We start from the raw sequence: 18,434 nt of genomic DNA, 5'->3' as shown, positions 1-18,434 counted from the left end.
ACTTTGTACTGAAACCATAAATGTGTCTTCTGATTCACTAAGTACTTACTATACTGAGGGAAGAATGGAGATGCTACTGGACGCAAACAAGCCCGCTGCAGTACTTCAAAATGTCTGTGCAGTACTTCAACACATCTTGGTGTTGTAATTGCTTACTTGACTGTGCTTGTGGCATCATCACACTAAAGTATTCACAGTATTTCCTGTCTGTGTCCTGGTGATGACGTTCAGATACTGCTCATTGTGCATTTTATGGTCCGCCGCTGACAACGCAGTACGGCTGCGCGAAATCTCGATGCGGCATCTGTCACACATGACAGTGGCTCGCAGGCTTGTTTGGGGCCACACAAACTGGTCTGGAGTCAGTACCTCTCCTGCCGAAAGTTTTTAACGTGACACAAGTAATCATTGTAGGACACAAATCCGTATGTAGCACAATCTTCACATGCAGTCTTAAGAGTAGGAGATAAGAGTAGGTTTATTCGAAGGGGGGTTTTTGAGCTCGTTGTTGCCATTCTCGGAGAATAACTACATTTTCAACGTCAAGTGAGTTACTGGGAGAAGGTGGTTGAGTTCTTTACAGCTGCGTGCGAAGGCTTTATTTGAGAATATGTGACCAGTAATGCTTTGTTCACATCCCCGGTCCAAGGTGACCCGTGTCTTTTCAAACCAGGTGCTGGTGCGCTGCCTGAAATTTACAAGCGTATTCACTTCTTCTCACGTCCAACTCCGTAAGCCATACGACTTCGACGCGCTTGAGCCTTCAGTTGGTTTTTTTCTTGCACGTCCTGATGCACTCATCAAGCACACTTTTCCCCCTCGTCAGATATTATGTCACTTTAAATATTCTTTGTTTACCTCATGCTAACCTGCATCGTGAGCTCTTCGTACGCTAACTGATGAAATTGTTAATAAGCCCCGTCTTTGAAGGTGTTCAGTCTCGTCTAACAGTGTTTACATATGTTTAACTCCAACAAAGGGGAAGCAGATGTGTCAGAGGCTCGATGACATTGCACAGAGGCCTTTTTAATCCTCTTTGCCAAACTACTTCAGTAGAATCTCCAATGTGAAATCCCCAATTTCGGCAAATCTGTACTACATTTTAAATCAGGAGCAGCAGAATACTGTTTAATCCTTATGTCTCTGCCATTGTGGTTTCATTAACAAAAGCACAATCCTACCGTATGTTTCTGCTTTTCATCAACAGGCAAACAGCATGTGCACCTCATGGTACAGCATATCGAATTTGGAGTAATCATTCACATTTCAGAGGATCTTCCTCTAAAGCAAATTGAAGAATTTATTTGTGCTGAAGGAAAACTGAAATATGTCGGTATGACATCAGGAAAATAAAAAAAATTGTTCAAAAACATCAGTGCTGGAAAGTATGATTTAAAACTCAGATGTAGAAACATATGTAGAAACATAATTAGAAATAACATGGTTTCACTGGTCTCAATAAACTTGAACTTAATAAACCTGATTTGTGTGATGGAAAATGTGTGTCAAGACGTCAGATTAATAAAATGAAGAATAAGATGTAGATACTGTGGTGGGATGTATGTTTGTGTGAATATAATTTGGAGTAAATTCTACCTCCAGCAAAATGTCCAGCAACATACAAAGGCTGCTTCTTAAAACAAAAGCATTCACTGATGTACAACAACTGAACCAAACATTTATCTGTTGAGTGACAAACAGCGAGAGTTGCTGTTATTTATTTTCTTAATGATTTTCTACATAGAATCTGACAATTAATTGAAAGTGGATTTAAAAACTGACGTAAATATTTATTCGTGTTAAATATTCACATAGAGCCAGCTGGATGCAGAACACAGCATTTTAACCGGAGTGGTGAAACATGGTTGTTCCACACTGGGATGCGAATCAAGCAGTCCCGAGCTGGTGCCACTTGGCTTCGCGCGCACAGGCAGGAGAAAAATCAGCAGGTTGAGGCTTTGCTGACCGCAGGACAGAAGAGATTAAAGGCTGAAGGAGCAGGGCGAGCACCGTCGGCATTAACATCACAGAAGGGAAGTATTAGCGCGCCCACCTGTTGCCTCCCCAGTGCACCTGTCACTTACAGGATATAGTTCATCTAGTGACGCGTAAGGTGAAGGAGGGGACAAACATCAAGCTGAGAAATATCTGTTTTCCTGACGCGTTGGTTAGAATATACACTGTATTCAGATATTAAAGAATTTGGTTACGTATTCATTTTTAAATACATAACCGTGTTTGTGGTTTCTGCATCTGGGAGAAAGGTCTTTACGTGTCAAGACTCCTGATGTGTACAAAACAGTATGTACATGAATGGGAACCCTAACGCTGAAATACATATTACAGTACAACCTCTATTCGCAGTCATCTCAATGGATGGAGGTTGCCATGAATATAAAGTCTCCTATGTTACATTTCCATTGAGCTTGACACCTTTACAGTCATTAATGTTAACCAGGGCTTTTCCATCATGACCAGACTAGAGCTCCCTGACACAATGCCACTTTTGCCAGACAGTGTAATAAAGCCAAAATGGGGGATTGGGAACAGTCTAGCCACCCTTGTTCCAGCTGTCACGGTTCTTGACAGGAGAAGATGTGAATCCTCTGCCAACGTTAGGAAGGAGGACAGAGGTGAGGCTATCTCCTCCATCTGGAAATGTACAACACAAGGCCAAGGGGTTAGGTGTGAGCAAACACTGGTATTTAACAGATCAAGAGGCTTCTTGGCATCTCACTCACATTCGGAGACATTTGTCTTTCCCGCCGCTGGCCACTCTTTGTCCATCAGGACTCCAGTCCACTGCATAAACCTAAACACGCAAGCAACAAACAAATAAAGGGAAAGAAAAATACAGGAAATACACACAACTATTGTGTCATGTTGTGAATCCTGTGACATTTTTCCCTCCCTCACCTCATCAGCGTGACCGGGTAGGTCCATGTTGAGCTTTCCTGTCTTGATGTCCCAAACTTTCAGCGTGCTGTCGCTGCTGCCGCTGACCAGCAGCCTGCTGTCTGCTGACCACGCCACTTGATACACAGATGCCACATGGCCACGCAGGGACATTAAGTACCTGCAGGTAGGTAGACAAGCAGGCAGAGACATGATCACACACTGACAGACAAACACTTTAGGCTTACAGCACCATCACATGGACAACAGCAGTATTACATACATGTTATATGTGACGGTAGACATTGTGGTTGACGGATTTTCTTACTTTCCAGTGCGTCCGTCCCAGATTTTGATGGATTTGTCAAACGAGGCTGAGGCGAGGAGCCTGGTGTCTGGGGAGAAGAGCACTTCGTTGACTAGGGCGCTGTGGCCGGTCATCCTGGCCAGAGGCTTCTTGTCTTCTGCAGGGTTCCACAGGAACAAGGTGAAATCATCTGAGCCAGACACCAAGCGCTCTGGAGCTGAACCCTGAGGCAGCAGAAGAGGAGTAAAGGCACTGAATCAAGGTGCATACACACTTGAACATATCAGTACTTTACAGCACAACAGTACTTACCCTGACTTTGTTATATCTCTGCAAGGCTTTCTCTTTAATCTCTTCCACTGGGGGGGGGGAGAGAAAAAAATGCTTGTTACATGAAAACATCCTCCACAGACTAGAAAATGTGTTTGTTCATCAGAGCAGAACAGAAAAGAGGAGTTCCAACTGGGATTTTAGGCCTTACATGATCCGGTGAGGTCCTGCAGGTTGACAGTGGCAGTTGCGGGTTCAAAAGCGCCAGTGCGCAGGACGTAGTCTGTGCTGAGAGCCAGGGTGTTCACCCAGTGGGCGTGTCCCTGCAGAGTCCTGCACTGGACACCCTGTTTCCACAGACAGACATAAACACACATTAAGAGTTGCTCTATCACACAGGTGTCTCCTCCCTCTTGATTTGGCTCATTGTGTCTGTGGAGATCAACATTGTGCCAGTCCTACACACAAACAAACACACACACACACACACACACACACACACACACACACACACACACTTACATCTTTGGCTCTCCAGACTTTGACCGTTCTGTCCTGAGAAGAAGTGTACAGAAGTCCATCTCCTCCCCACTTCACACAGGTGACTGACTGAGTGTGTCCAGTCAGGATCTTCTCGCAGCGTCCCAACACTGTGTCCCAGATACGTACTGACCCGTCCTTAGAGCTACTGGCTAAGTACCGACACTCTGGGTTACTGAAATGGAGAGGGAGGAAACAGTAAACACGACAGAGAGCCGAAGTCATTACATCACGTGCGAGTGAGTCTTCCACTTAGCTTCTTCATTTGTTGGCAGACAAAAACTGTGTACAACCGTGTCAACCCGTTCACTTCTCTCCATCCTGCTGTTATTACAGACGTGTCTGAACCGACCACAGCCCTTTGACTTGTCCTTGGACTCACTTCTTCTGTCAAAATTGGTGACGTTAACCCACCGCTCTCCAGGACTTTATTTGAAATCGTGGCTATAGGGTGGCTGCGGCTCAGGTCATTCCCGGCGGGAAGTCGAATTGTTGACGTTGTGGCTATGTGGTATGTCTGTTAAACTTTGGGACCATTATGCCACAGGGGCGCCTCACATTAGATTCTTCTTTGAGTAAGGTCATCTCCCAAGGCTGGATTTTACTTATTTGTGTTACTGCAAATGTCAAAGTTATTTTGAAAGATGTTTTCTTACTTCTGGAACAAAACCCAGAAGTTGTAGTTTCACTTTGGCTGTTTATATAACGATGTTTAAGTGCACTGTTTTGGTAGTTAGTGTGCAAGTAACTCAATTAGTGTGCTATTGTGTACTATTCAGAACTCATACAGGGGTTGCACTGACTTGACTGAATGCACAGGTGAAGCCAATAACATTAACAATACATTCAAATGTCCTAGTAAAAACATTACAGTGAGCCAGCATGCACAAAACCAGGACCCTGAAACTGAGGCACCTAAATGGACTTCATCCATTTTATTATTTAAATTGTCTTCTGTGAAAAATCTATAGTGGTTCTAATTTTACAGTTTCACAAGTAAAATATATCAGCGCAGAAGCTGTGTCTGAATGTGATTTTAGGTGAGCACTAAAATAATAGGCAGCAATGTACAGTGATGAGAAAGTGATGACTCACAGATGTAGAGGTTCCCAGCAGAGCCAAGTGATCCATTTGGTGTGTCCTGTCAAAGTCTTTCCCATCTGTGTACCCGTCACTGGATCCCAAAGACAGATCTACAGGAACATCACCACAAAAAACAAACGAAAAAAAAAACAAACACAATGTTCACCAACTTCATCTAACAAACACAGATCAGACATGTTTATGTTGGAGGCGTACCTGACTGTTCTTGCACCCTGAAGCCAGTTTCTTGCCATCGGGTGACCAGGCGATGCTCAATACCCAGTGTGTGTGTCCTTAAATAGAAAAGAATACAGCTCAGTGGTGTTTAAAACCATTAAACTATCATTTGTATCTTGATGCATAGCAGATCTTGTTGCCCTACAGAAGTGACTTCATACCTCTGGCAGTGTGGTGGGGCGTCTCAGTTGCCAAGTCCCAAAAACGCACTGTGGTATCACCTGAACCACTGGCCAGATATCTAAAGCAAACGAGGACAACTTCATTAACAATATGTCTAAACCTACCCATGGGGCGTGTCTTTAGAATAGAATTTCTAGTTTAATCTAAATACTGTTCTATCATAAGGGCTCTCTTGATAAATCAAGAATACAAGAGAGCATGCAAAAGGAAAAGAAATTCTGTGTGAGAGTTACTCACTTGCCGGTGGGGCTGAAAGCAGTTGAGATGACAGCTTCTGTGTGTCCCTGTAGTGTGCTGGTACAGCGGGCCACAGCTCGAACTCTGAACACAGCCTGAGGCTGGTACACAACTGGCAGGACCTGCTCTGTCTCAACCCCAAGAGCCTTCACACAAGACCCCAGACTGGACACCACCTCAGCCTCGCCACGCACAAAAAATGCCAGTGGTACTGGCTCTTCCTACAGTGAAGAAAACACAAAAATGACATATATTCACTGGACTTTAGATTGGCTTTATATGACTCTGATAATGTGATGTGTCTATAAGGGGCTAAAACAGAAACCAATCTGTGCCCTTTGAGAGACGACCTCTTTTTAGGGATAATAAAATCTACATTTGGTTATCTGAATATTGTTACTTAGATTTGGGATTTACCATGCAGAATTTACCATGGGAACAGTGAGAAATGTGTTCAAGACTACACTAAATGATAGTGCATATATTGTATACAGTAATACCACTTTGAAACATTGACATGCACATCTTCATTTGAAACTGAATATTGTAAATGTGCGAAAATACTCGCTAAATATATAGGACATATTTTAAATGTGTACATTCTAATCACAGCTTGAATTCTATATCTATGTTACATAATACCAGCTAGTCACCTTCTGTAGCAGCGCATTGCAGACCAGCTGCAGTTTGTCTGGAGTGATGTCTAGAGGCACATCAAAAGGTGAACCCAGAACCTCCCCTTCCTCATCCTGAAACTGGATCAGGAGCCGCTCCACGTCCTCACTCGTCATCCTCTGTTTGATTTGGATCCAAATCTAACAAAAGAAAAGCTTTATATAGATGGAGGTATAAACAGGTGGTAACTTTTTTCCATTCTGTAAATAATGTCTTGTTTCCTATAGTGTTAGGGAAATCTCTGACTGGTTGTTCCCTGCTGTAAAATATAACATTTATTTTTTGTTGAAACACATCCAGGCTCTAGTGAGGCAGTACAAGTGGATGGATGGTGTTTTAAATGTTGAGCCCATGGATGCTGCTTCACTGAAAGATCAAACCTTGACGGTGTATTTGCAGAATCGATTTCTATCCTAGGAGGTGCTGTCATTTCTCAGTTGTCATGAAGGCAACATTATAGCTTGGCTAAACCAGGCTACCTCACATAAAGGTTACTTAAACTAGACATACAAATGTTTATTTAGAAAACTGGAAAAGGAGCAACACACTGCAGAGCCATGTGTAACACTGTTATTGTAATGCTCTGGACCAAATCGCACCACCTGAAATGAACTGTTTAGCGGTTTACTTTTAGCTAGCCTGTGTCAACCATAGTCTACGCTGTAAACCAACAGAGCTAACTCCGCTAGCCTGCTGTTTAGCCAGCATTTTGGAGACCTAATTACTTTTAGCAGCGACTGCAGGTAAGCAAGACAACCATCGGTTGTTTACGCAACTGTGCCCAGTTTTATAAGACATTAGAGCGACAGATACAGGTGGTAAAACTTTACCTTCAGCGAGGTAGCGATGTGTTAAACTTCTCCACGTGTGTAGCACCGAAGAGCCTTTACATGAAAGATAAGCTAGGAAGCTGAAGTTGTCAAGCCAGCGGACGGATTCTCGCAAGGAATTATGGGAGTTTGGAGTGAGAAGAGTTTCTTGCTGGATTGCCTTGCTCATCTTCATTTTTATTATATTTCGGTAAATTTTCTGCGCCATATTTTAGGTCAAGATTTTTATGAGCTCAGGATTTGTAATCATGGTATCCTGATGCCTTATGGGTTAGGAGGATATTAATGTCACAAAGTAACACATTTTTGTCAGTCCTATATATATCTATACGAATATGAATTTGATATAAATATAATTAGCCTACGTGTATTTTTCCATTCATGTACCATGATGAATTACTTTGATACTTTAGAAATATTAAAAACCAGATACATTTTGGGCAAGTTCTGAATTGTTCCAAAAGCTCCCTTTAGTCCCTTTAGTCCCTTTAGTTCACATTTTCATAATTTCTCGTGATATATGGAAGTCATGATTATAGATATTCCTCCATCATGTTTTTCTTTTCTTCTGTACAAGAGGAATAGTTTTGTAAATGTAATGAAAACCCCTCATGTCTTGCTTTTCCTGATAAGCTCCAGTGCAAATCCCTGACGTGACTGAGAACCATTGAGATGAGTAGAGCCTGCTGTATCTTAAATTTAAATTTTGCCCAATTTAAATATAGTTTATAGGGAGAAAATGGGCCCTTAAGGTCATACTTACCTACCACTGCCAAATTAAAAACAGACATATATTGCTTTCCCTGACTGGGGTTAAAATATTTGCATCGAGAGGAAACAGAAGAAGAGTTCTGCTTTCAAATTTCAAAAAGACGTAACTGCAGTCACATCATCACAGATGAACTTGAAAGGCATTTCCAGCACTTTCCAAACAAACAACGTGCACTTCATATATCTCATTACCACAGTGAAACAAAGAGCCTAGACCAAATACACATCCGACATGTTGATTGTGTTCTGTGATATTATTCACTCTATCAATCAGTCAACCAAATATACACAACTTCACTATAACACGCATGCACACAACAGGAAATTTGGACACTTTTTCTTTGAAAACAATCATCATTTTTGCATTGGAATAGAAAAGACATCCTATATTTTTCTAATTTAAGAAACTACAGTCAAGAAGTTTAGAGCCAGATACATAAATAATTCATTCAAATCGTTATCCAGATAAATTCAAAATATAATCCTATTATGATAATGTTCACTGCCTTCGAGTCTGTCATGATACACATTAGACTTATATTACTGCATATACAATACATTACACATATTTGTTATAAAGCAATAAATGACTCAAAACACCTCAGTGTACAAGTCCACATCAGCATCCACATCTAACATGAAATGTTCTTTGAGGGATTAATGTGTACATAATACTTTAAATCTTTCTGCCATCTTTTTCATTCCACCCAAAGACACTTAGGTCCAATGGCTGGTGCAAATAACTGATAGCAAGAATTTAAGACAGTATAAAGTAAAACATCCTGCATGATCATAGAATTCTCTATACAACAGTTCCCTATGATTGGCTGATCTTTCTTACACTTATTGTACAGCTCTCTGCATTGGCACTAATGAAGACCAAACCAAAACATAAAAATGTGTTTTTAAATACTATTTGACCAATGACTTATTAACCTGCACTATTTTCAAACAACACAACTTAAGCACGCCTTTTGTTTTTAAAGCAACGGTGTAGTTTGGCATGTTTATTCCTTTATTTTCTGCTCTAACAGGCAAAAAAAAGGCCTGTGGTGGTCGGCTACTCATTATAGCGATGAACCTTTTTTTTCTTTTTTGTAGAGAAACTGCTCCAGCAAGAGTGAATCTGACTTAAGGTGAATTCCTTAAAGGCAAAAGTCGGCAACAACAAATTAAAGTTTCCAGTCCATGTGATGGGGCAGTGTGGTGGGTCATTATTTAATGACTGAGTCAGCTCATCCAGTAGATGATGGAGTTGATCTTGGGGCATTTGAAAGTCTGAATCCGTTCTGTGTGAATTTGCAGGGGAGAGGAATGTGATGTGGCACTGCAGTGAACTTGATCTTATTTGTCGAGCCCGTTGATGTCAGGAACGAGGCCTTCCATAACGGCGCGCTTTGACTCCAGGATCTGCGAGATCAAAACAGAGATAGGATCCTTAAAATGCCACATACACTTCCTGCTGAAAATATACACTTAGTGACCACTTTATTAGGCACACCTGTACAACAATTGCTCTGCCAGAAATTCTACCTTTACACATTTTATTATGTTTATTTTTTGTTGACATTGTTGGAATAGTGAAAATTAAATGATATGTTTATCACTGAGGTTATAGTTAATGGTGGTATTGTAAGGGACCACATGATACTAACCATGACATCACCGCTAAAACATATAATTAAAGTAACACCTCTATGGAAAGCCTTAGAGCAATAATCTTATTTTTGTTGCTTATGACAGTTTAGGTTTGACATACCAATAATTTATTAGTAGTTTACTTTTTTTAATACTTTTTCTCACAGGAACTGTGCTTTGCATTATTTACCAGTACAGATTTCAGTGTTAGTCAAACCTTTTTCTGTTTCTGGCATTATTCTAACACAGAATGTTAATTTGTCTAAGAGAAGAAACAATAATGAAAGATGATGAGGTAAAACCATGATGTGATAGCGGCACACTCACCTGGAAGTTAGCGCTGAGGCCGATGATGCTTTGCATGTTTGTGCTGTAGTAACCCAAAACATACTCTCCACTTAGCAGAGGGATCCCGTCCTTATCCACAGATATCTGCAAACAAAACACACGTTTACCTATATAATGAAACCTGCACTCATAGTTTATTTTCATTGTAAACAGTTTCTAAATGTAATACAAAAGCCTCACTTTCACTTTACCTGTATGACTTCATTTGTCTCTGGCAGCTCATTCTCCCGAACCCAAACAAAGGTTTCATAGTCGGACGCACTCTTGAATCCCACCTGCAGGACATCAAACCCACGAGTTCAGATCTGTATTGTATTATATTGTTTGTTTGTTGTTGTGTTGTGTTGCGTTTTTCACTCTTTGTCGGTCCCAGTACCTTGTACAGGCCAATCCAGTCCCATGTGGAGGACATGAAGTCCTCTTGGATGGTGTAATTAAGAAGTGCATCCTGGTCGGCGCTCCAAACACCCACAGGAGTGATGTGCACCAGTGGGGTGTCAAAGTACTTCCTCAGCTGTGGGAGATTTAACAATGTAGAAACAAAACCTTCACTTAGTCGTGATATTAGATTATGTACTGATGAGCAGATTTGAGAACCACAAAACAAAGTCCTATTGTCCAACAATAAGTCTGCTCTCACCTCCAGATTGAAGGTTGCGATGACAGGCTTGTGGTCACTGACTCCGTAGCTCATTTCACTGGTGTATTTATCCTGCGTGACCAGGATTGGATACTCATCTTGTCCATCATCAGTAGAAGTGGATGCCCTCTCATCATCGTCCTCTGATGGTGGGGTTTTGGGTTTGATGCGCCAGAGGATCCGATCAGTCCAGGCTGGTTTCCTCTTCTTGCCACTGGGCAAAGCAAAGGCAAGCGTTGATACCGAAGGTTGAAATTCTCTGTTTCTAAGGCTTACCTGATACATCACATATCCATTTCTGATGCATTTCAACCTAACTAGCAAATTCTTATTCTTAGACAGAAATAATGAAAATGATGCTGTTAAAGTACACACACCACACACACACACCACACACAGATGCAATGCAGAGTAACAATATACCTACAGAGTAGCATGCTGTGGAGAAATGATGGATATTAGGAGTGGACAACAACATGTTACTATAAAAAGCAACACATCCCATACGCAAATGTAATATATGTACATGTATTGAATCTCCATATATGAAATATATGTAGCCTACATATGAAGTAAAATCATACATGTACATATAGTCTATTTATGTCAAAATTACACATGGAACCTATTAGAAATTGGAACAATTTCATATATTAACACATATGTCTAGCTAAAACAAACATGTATGTTCATGTTTATATTGTTGACATATGTTACGTAAATATATGTCCATCCCAAAGCCTGTCAAAAAATGTTGATATTATATATGTAAATATAAAAGATACACATGCATGTTTACATTTAATAAGAAATTATTAAGAAAGTATATAAACATATAGAAATTGCATTTTACTATGGATATGTCATATATGTTATAAGCTTATATCTTCATTTATCCAGAGGATGTATAAATGTGATAATAATATATCCCCCTATAAGTAACATATATTGCAACATCTGTCTTGATATAGGGGCATATATGTCACATATTACATTTCTGTATGGGATACATTATGCAGGAATAAACAGTAGGGTTCTGGGTGCAGGAGGGAGCAGTCTCATGAATGTGCAGATTAAATCTGAAATTCATGAAGGCTATTACCCCTTTGCGTCATGTCATTTATATCAGTGTCTCCAGTTATTTTGTTATTGTAGGTTATATGTATATAACCTAACCTATGTATATAACAGCCTAACAGGGCATATCTATGGAGACACCCACCTTGGCGGGTCTAGCTCCCTGTACCAGGCCCCCAACCAGACAGAGAGCAGCCCCCAGGTGAGGGAGGTGAGGAGGAAGAAGAGGGTGGTGCTGCAGCGCTGCAGGGGCCTGGGTCTGTACATGGTTAGGGGCAGCGCCACAGTGCTCTTTCTGAGAGAGACACATACATGGTGCGAGTGTCAGGAAAGGATATGACTCACAGAAAGAGCTGCTCCCAATTTCATCTATACATCAGGGTCTACTGCTTTGGTCTCCTGTTTAGTGAGTCTCCGAGGGGGGGGGGGGGGGGGGGGGGGGATTTCATTTCAATTGACAATGTGGTGGCACAAGCTTTCGGGACAGAGGACAGATGGTGCGGGGACTAAGAAATAAGGGAATGTGGGGCATGCAACACAAAAGAAGTGGTGTCTCTTACTTAAAACCAAACCATGTCTTTGGAGAGCTGTTCAAAATTCGAAGGGAAAGAAGTGCGCAAGTGAAGTTTGGGTGCATGTTTGGGAAGTGTGTGTCCATGTCGGTGAACAATATGCTTGTTTGAGGCTCATTTTACCTGGTATCGTAGGTGTCAGAGTTGCGGTCAAACTTGTAGGTGGGTTTAAAATTTAATGGCCCTTCCTCAAATTCCTGCAGGAATGGCTCCTTCTTCTTCATCGTGATGAGCTGCAAAAAAAAAAAAAAGGAAAAAAAGAAAGTTAGCAAGTGGGCATTATAGTGAGTGTGTGTGTGTCTGTGTGGGTGTGTGTGTGTGTGCTCATTTCCACACATCACCTGGTCTTTGCTCCACAGCAAATTAAGGCGTCCACTGTTTATGGACGAGCGGAGGAAGTGCAAGCCGTGGTCTGCAATGCGGAAGTTCAGGTCGCCAAACCAGAACACCACCCTGTGAGAGAGGGATGGAGAGCCTCATTTCATTTGCTGCACCACAACCTTCAGTGCTTATATTTCACAGTGCAAATGTGTGTGTGTGTGTGTGTGTGTGTGTGTGTGTGTGTGTGTGCTGACTTGTGGTCCAGGACATGTGGCGTGTCGGTGATGTCAAAGTCTTGCGCCTCCAGGATGTACTCGAACTCATCCACGCGCTGCAGAGCGTAGTTCATGTGGGCTGCTAGGTGGCAGTTGAGGAAACACACCATGTGGCCGTAGAAGGAAAAACGCACGGACACTCCACCTTTATTACCCTGACACAGATAAGCAGAGGAGAAGGAGTACAGTGTGTGAAAGGGAACGGTGAAGTGGATTTCCACACACTCTCACAATAAATTTAAAGTCAGATTATACGGATGAATACAGATTCATTTTCCTACAGTATTTACAAGAAAATTAAATAGAGTATTTTAAAAACCACTTAATTCCCATTTTTTTTCCACAAATAAAAAAAAAGTCTTGTCTTTATTAAGTCAGATGATTTTTTCCTTTAACTTCATTATTGATGAGACCATTTGTCTTGCAAGGGTTTGCCCCAGTGCACAAGTTTTACCATCAAATGTTCTTTGTTTGTGATTTCATTCAGTCAAAGCTGTTGCACGTTCCACTAAACATAGACAACAGGCCTTTCATAGTGTCCTTAAACTCCACAGCAACTGAAGCCAGTGGGATTCCCGGTGCGCAGAGTTTAACGCTGTCGTTGTCTGTAAGGTTCTGGGCCGACCAGTGCTCCCATTGTGATTTCCTACCCAGTATCCAAAGATGCCCGTACGAGTGTAGGTGGTCTGGATGTTTCTGATGTAGGGGAGGTGGATTTGTTTGGCAAAAACCAGCAGCAGCAAACCTTGCATCCTCACTGATGTCACCTACACAGACAGAGATAGTGAGAGATTTTATTAATCATTTTTCGTTTGTTCTTTTTTTGTATTTTTATTTAAAAATGTTTTTTTTTATTTCTCCTATCAATTTTTGATTGAGTTATATAGGTATAATATCATAAACTGTAATCTTGTATTATATGAGAATATGTAAATATACAGATATATCTAAAGATATTGCATTAAAGATATATATATGAACACAGTGGCAGTTATATAAGTTTTACATACTTTTTTTTTTTTTTTCAGAAGCCTTCAGGATACAGTTATTTATCCCAGCTGTTTTTAGCTACACTAGTTTCTTCACACACTGTTATTTATACGTCACCACGCAGTACAATTTTCCCTTTTCTTCCCCTTTGTCTCACTCTCACCTTGACGAATCCTCTGGGTGCCAGTGTGTCCATAAAGACGTGGCTCCAGGAGTCCTCCACTAACAGGTCTGAGATGAACCTCACAGGGGTGGCGTTCACCTCCTGCAGGCTGACACACACCAACACCAGTGAGGATGACAAATACAAATACTGGCACGCTGGCGTCCTGTAAATCCTGCCGCTTTGAGCTCCAGTGTGACAAATTAAACTGCAGCTTCCACATGTTTGTTGCTCACCCAATCACGTAGAGATCTGTGGGGGGCTGGACATCCAGTTGCAGCAAAGCGGTGACGTCTTCAGGAGGCTCTGCTGTGGCCACATTCCAGGTCACCATGTGCAGCCTGTCAGTGTGTGTTTTTGGGTTAATGACAGTATTTGACCAAAGTTACATTGCCACATTTTCCAAGTTTTAATCACACTAGACTCAGGATTATTGTATTCATACTTCTATGACTAGTAAAACACAGAAGACATTAATTATTGACTTTTTTAACATCCACTTTTTCTAAATCTTACTTGGTTAACTGGAAACCACTTCATAACTGTTAAGATTAAGATGTCCGGATAAATTTCAACTTAAGCTCTTGTCAGTTTTTGCACCTCTTGATTTGAGCAGTTAAGCATTTACAACAAGACTGAAAGCAAGTAAGTAAAACGAGTTCTTGACTATTTCAGAAATCTCAAACACTTCCTGTATGTGTGTGTGTGTGTGTGTCTGTGTAAACTTGTGTATGCACGGGTGATAATGGATAATGTGCACGTGTCAACCTGAACGCATCTGTGGGAACGTAGCGTCCGCAGAGCTGGAACGCTTCATCCAGCGTGCGGGACACTTCCTCACTCGCTTCATCGTCAGAGCTCATGTCCTCTATGCAGGTGAGCAGCTGGGACAAACGCTGGCGGAGGAGCATCTTGGACCTCGAGCCCTGAGATGCTGAGCTGCTCATGCTGTCTGAGCGCACACGTGGACTGTCTGGCAAGTAGTCCATCTTTGGATGTTGGTTTTCAGCTTTGTTACCTACCTGTTCTACAGGTCAGGAAGGTTCTATAAGATTACTGAAATAAAAAAAATAAAGATGCTGTATTGCAAGGGGCAAACAAGCAAAATCCAGTGGACAAAATGCTTTTGGCGTTCCTTCCCCCTCAGACTTCTGTGGTTGGTTTGGTTGCAGCCATCTGATGCGAGAGGCCTCCACTCTGCTCAGGCCACTGTGAGCAACATGAGTCGTTTCTTTGTTAGTCAAACCTCTCTGCGTTTGCTTCTGGCAGCTTTTGTTTTAAAGTCCTCCAAACTGACCAGGATGAAAAACCCAAATGCCCAGAGTGAGGCGCGTCCGTGTTGGTGTAGTCCTTTCCGAGTCCTGTGTGGTCATGCAGCGATGGAGCAACAACTGACAAAGCAGTGGGGTCGACCCAGGAATGTGGGCAAGAATGAGTCCGATTTGGACTGTAATCACTGGCATGTGAACGCGTGTGTGTTTGTCTTTGAGTGTGTGCAAGTCACAGGGAGTGGAAGAGGAGGACTAGAGGCTGATCCTCCCATCTTTGTGAGTATTGTTGCAAGACTTGGGCAATTATTGAGACGCGTAAGAGGTTTACTACCAGTGTTTTCTCCATCAGCTGAGTACACTGAACAATGCATGTAGCCTCGCAATTAAAGCCATGCATTAGTGAGGGGACATCAGCACACAATAGCATTAGCTTCTTTTGGCCTCAATCCAGTCTCTCCTCATATAGGTGAAAGGTTATCTTTGTAAACCCAGAGAGAAGTGGGGGGCTTAAATGGAGTTTCGTAAGCTCTGATACAGATGCTTTAGTTTTTTTGTTTTTGTTTTTTTTTTACATAACAAAAGCTCAAATAACTGTAAATTATTGTGTAATTCTATTGTTGCAGCACAGTTAAAAGTGGACAAATTACATCATAGATTTGGAGGCACATAATGCATGAAGCAATCAGCAAGGCCAAAACATTTAGCCTAATACTTAAATGGTTTAAAGAACATGGTGAAATAATACTTTCAGCTTTAGACGAAAAGTTTAGTTTCAGAGTTAAATAGCCAATATTGGAAAATGTGTTTCTCTGTGAAAAAATGACTAGACTCTGACTCTCTTACAGACTGGCTTTTATCATTTAGAGATCCTGGTCTATATTCATTACAGTAAAATGATTTCCTCCAATATGTGTATGGTATTTTGTATCAGTCTTCATGAATTGGATATCTGATTCTGAGACTATGGACTGAATCACACAGCAGCTATAATGATCTATAGGAATTCATGGTATCAAAAAGCGATGGAAATTAATTAAATTAATTCAAAACACCTTAAAAAAACAGGGATGGAAACAAGCTTGGAGCAAAGAAACTACCAGAATAAACTGCCCTTTAAATAAAAAATGTTAATCTTGGGTGCCCCACTTCTCCCTGCCACATCATGTAACAGCGTCACATGCAGAGACTTTGGGCACATTCTTTAGCAAGCAGAGGTGTTAAGTGGATAACCGACGGGGGTTCATCGGTTCAGCGAGAAATTATGAATAGGAGACTATTTAAGTTTTATCACAGAGACCTGCAAAGACTAAGAACCAGCAGCCACAAAGCTTGGCTGAAGCCTATGAAGGTTATACAATTGAGACCCTCTACAGGAGAGTTACACCTTCTTTTCTGTACTCTCACTGTCTCTACATTCACCCTTTTCTGCCTGAAGTCTGTGCTTTCTCTCACAATAACTTTCATCAACATTTTGTCTCTGTTGCTCCTGGACAAAGAAGAAGAAGAAGAAGAAGAAGTGGAAAAAAAGATGAAGAAGAAGAAGTCTGAATGGGAGAAAAAAGTGACAGGATACTATCTTACCTGCACTTGTCTCTCCCACCGCTACGAAAACTTCCAGTGCTCATTTTCTCCCCTGTAGGCACGCAGACACACATATGCCTAAAAAAACTGTAAACGAACAGGAAAGATACCACACACAATAATAGACTGGAGCCTAATAAAACAGACAAAGACAAACCAGACAGGGATGCCTGAAAGTCATTTCTGAAATGGCTTTGTAATCATGTCTAATCACGGTCAGCTTCATCCACGTTAAAGTGACAGTGCCCTGAAGGTCATAATGTAAAAACAGAAACACTTTAGGAGAGAGCTATTTTTTAAAACACATTTTGTAAAAGGTGAGCAAAAGGTTCCCAATGTATAAAAGTGATTCATTTTTATATACTGTTAAAAGGTGAATATCTGGCTGTGAGGTCATGTATCAGCTAAAAACAAGAGGGCTCAGTGAAAATGAGCCAATAACACATAGGAACACTGCAGAGAATAAAAAATCAATATTCATTCAAATATGTACAAAATGAGCATTTGGTTGGCCTGACTACCATTGACATCCAAATCAGAAAAGGAGTTTTTTGAGGCCTTTGCACCATATAGTGTTTTGACAGACAAATTATAAGGAAACTATTCACCATTTCTGGACACATGCACAAACTTTCTTTTCATTTGTGATGCCATTGTCTTGACTTAAACCTGCACTCATTGATATTTTTAGCTACTTGGGGGAAGCATATCGTGCTGCAAACACATGACTAACGTCTTGTTAGCAGAGACAAGCAGCATCAAAGATACTCTGTAACAAAGATGATGCATTACAAGCAGTGGCAATCATGTGAAATGGTTCCTGTCTCCAAAGCGGGCATTGTCGTGATTTCTTGTTGAATGAATTAATCAATGAATGAATTGTATGAATTTGAGCCTAATTTTGCCGCTTGTTTTTATCGGCTAGCTTAATATCTGATCAAAATCATATCAGTGTAATAATATTCTTTTTTCCCCTCCAAAACAGTTAAATAATAATTACAGTAAACAAAGAAACACAGCAAGTTTTATTTAAATTTTAATTCATGGTTTCACGTATAAGTCCCTCTAGCTCTGTTTACGCGGTTGGAAAGCCATGTCAGCAGTACTGCAGCAGCATGAGCAGAACCAACAAAGAGACCTGTGTTGCTAAATCTCGCGAGAGTTTGTTGCTGAGACAGAGGCAGGTCAATTTCTCCTGATCTGTCTGTCTGAAAATCTTTGGCTTGTGAATAATGGGCCCAATAATTATTTCGGTGACTATGGAGTGAAATAATAGGTCATAATCTGTGATCACGTTCACTTTTTCCAGTGGAGTAAGCAGACGCAGACCTGCCGCTGGTCTCCTAAAGGGGCGGGGAGGTGGCGAAACCCACGTGACACAGTTACAGGACAGGAAACGAAGTGCGTCGTCTCCTTTCCAGTGCCAGTGTCCCTGGCAGCGTTTGCGTGAATTTCTGTTTCTGGCCACCAGAAAAATGTAAGTCCTAAAGTCACTCACCTTGAAGCTCTGTTTAGATCTGCACTAACACC

The 18,434-nt window shown here is 41.3% G+C and overlaps 2 protein-coding genes across 3 annotated transcripts; both read right to left on the bottom strand.

Annotated features, from left to right (window-relative positions):
- Positions 1-805: 805 nt before the first annotated feature.
- nle1 (notchless homolog 1) lies at positions 806-7,328 on the bottom strand. 2 transcript variants are annotated; one of them, XM_022762518.1, is made up of 13 exons: positions 7,258-7,305; positions 6,406-6,582; positions 5,753-5,973; positions 5,494-5,573; positions 5,312-5,388; positions 5,108-5,205; positions 3,995-4,187; positions 3,684-3,819; positions 3,515-3,561; positions 3,224-3,426; positions 2,917-3,076; positions 2,742-2,812; positions 806-2,652 (listed from the first exon to the last, which is right to left on the bottom strand). In XM_022762518.1, the coding sequence occupies exons 2-13, from the start codon at positions 6,541-6,543 to the stop codon at positions 2,640-2,642; spliced, it is 1,437 nt and encodes a 478-aa protein (XP_022618239.1). In that variant the 5' UTR covers positions 6,544-6,582; positions 7,258-7,305; the 3' UTR covers positions 806-2,639. The 2 variants fall into 2 exon arrangements, with proteins under 2 accessions (XP_022618239.1, XP_022618238.1); XM_022762517.1 differs by having other exon boundaries at positions 813-2,652; positions 6,406-6,567; positions 7,258-7,328.
- Positions 7,329-8,258: 930 nt separating this feature from the next.
- Positions 8,259-15,041, bottom strand: LOC111234530 (inositol polyphosphate 5-phosphatase K-like). Its single transcript, XM_022762677.1, has 12 exons — positions 14,821-15,041; positions 14,289-14,393; positions 14,053-14,161; positions 13,550-13,666; positions 12,879-13,054; positions 12,645-12,756; positions 12,427-12,536; positions 10,655-10,868; positions 10,391-10,528; positions 10,206-10,289; positions 9,994-10,098; positions 8,259-9,438 (listed from the first exon to the last, which is right to left on the bottom strand). The coding sequence occupies exons 1-12, from the start codon at positions 15,039-15,041 to the stop codon at positions 9,373-9,375; spliced, it is 1,557 nt and encodes a 518-aa protein (XP_022618398.1). The 3' UTR covers positions 8,259-9,372.
- Between the last annotated feature and the right edge of the window lie 3,393 nt (positions 15,042-18,434).

Source organism: Seriola dumerili, unplaced genomic scaffold, assembly GCF_002260705.1.
Source record: "Seriola dumerili isolate Sdu_G_001 unplaced genomic scaffold, Sdu_1.0 BDQW01000449.1, whole genome shotgun sequence".
Taxonomy (NCBI): Eukaryota; Metazoa; Chordata; class Actinopteri; order Carangiformes; family Carangidae; genus Seriola; species Seriola dumerili.
The sequence above is the reverse complement of the archived record's forward strand: the minus strand, read 5'-3'. Positions and strand labels throughout refer to the sequence as shown.

Excerpts from the sequence above, each read along its gene's own strand:
- nle1 (XM_022762517.1), bottom strand. The coding sequence starts at position 6,543 with ATGACGAGTGAGGACGTGGAGCGGCTCCTGATCCAGTTTCAGGATGAG. Across the intron at positions 4,188-5,107 it reads TGCTGGGAACCTCTACATCT|TAACCCAGAGTGTCGGTACT; the intron begins GTGAGTCATCAC and ends TCTCCATTTCAG. Across the intron at positions 2,813-2,916 it reads TACCCGGTCACGCTGATGAG|GTTTATGCAGTGGACTGGAG; the intron begins GTGAGGGAGGGA and ends TTGCGTGTTTAG.
- LOC111234530 (XM_022762677.1), bottom strand. The coding sequence starts at position 15,041 with ATGGACTACTTGCCAGACAGTCCACGTGTGCGCTCAGACAGCATGAGC. Across the intron at positions 13,055-13,549 it reads CGGGCATCTTTGGATACTGG|GGTAATAAAGGTGGAGTGTC; the intron begins GTAGGAAATCAC and ends TATCTGTGTCAG. Across the intron at positions 10,529-10,654 it reads TCGCAACCTTCAATCTGGAG|CTGAGGAAGTACTTTGACAC; the intron begins GTGAGAGCAGAC and ends AATCTCCCACAG.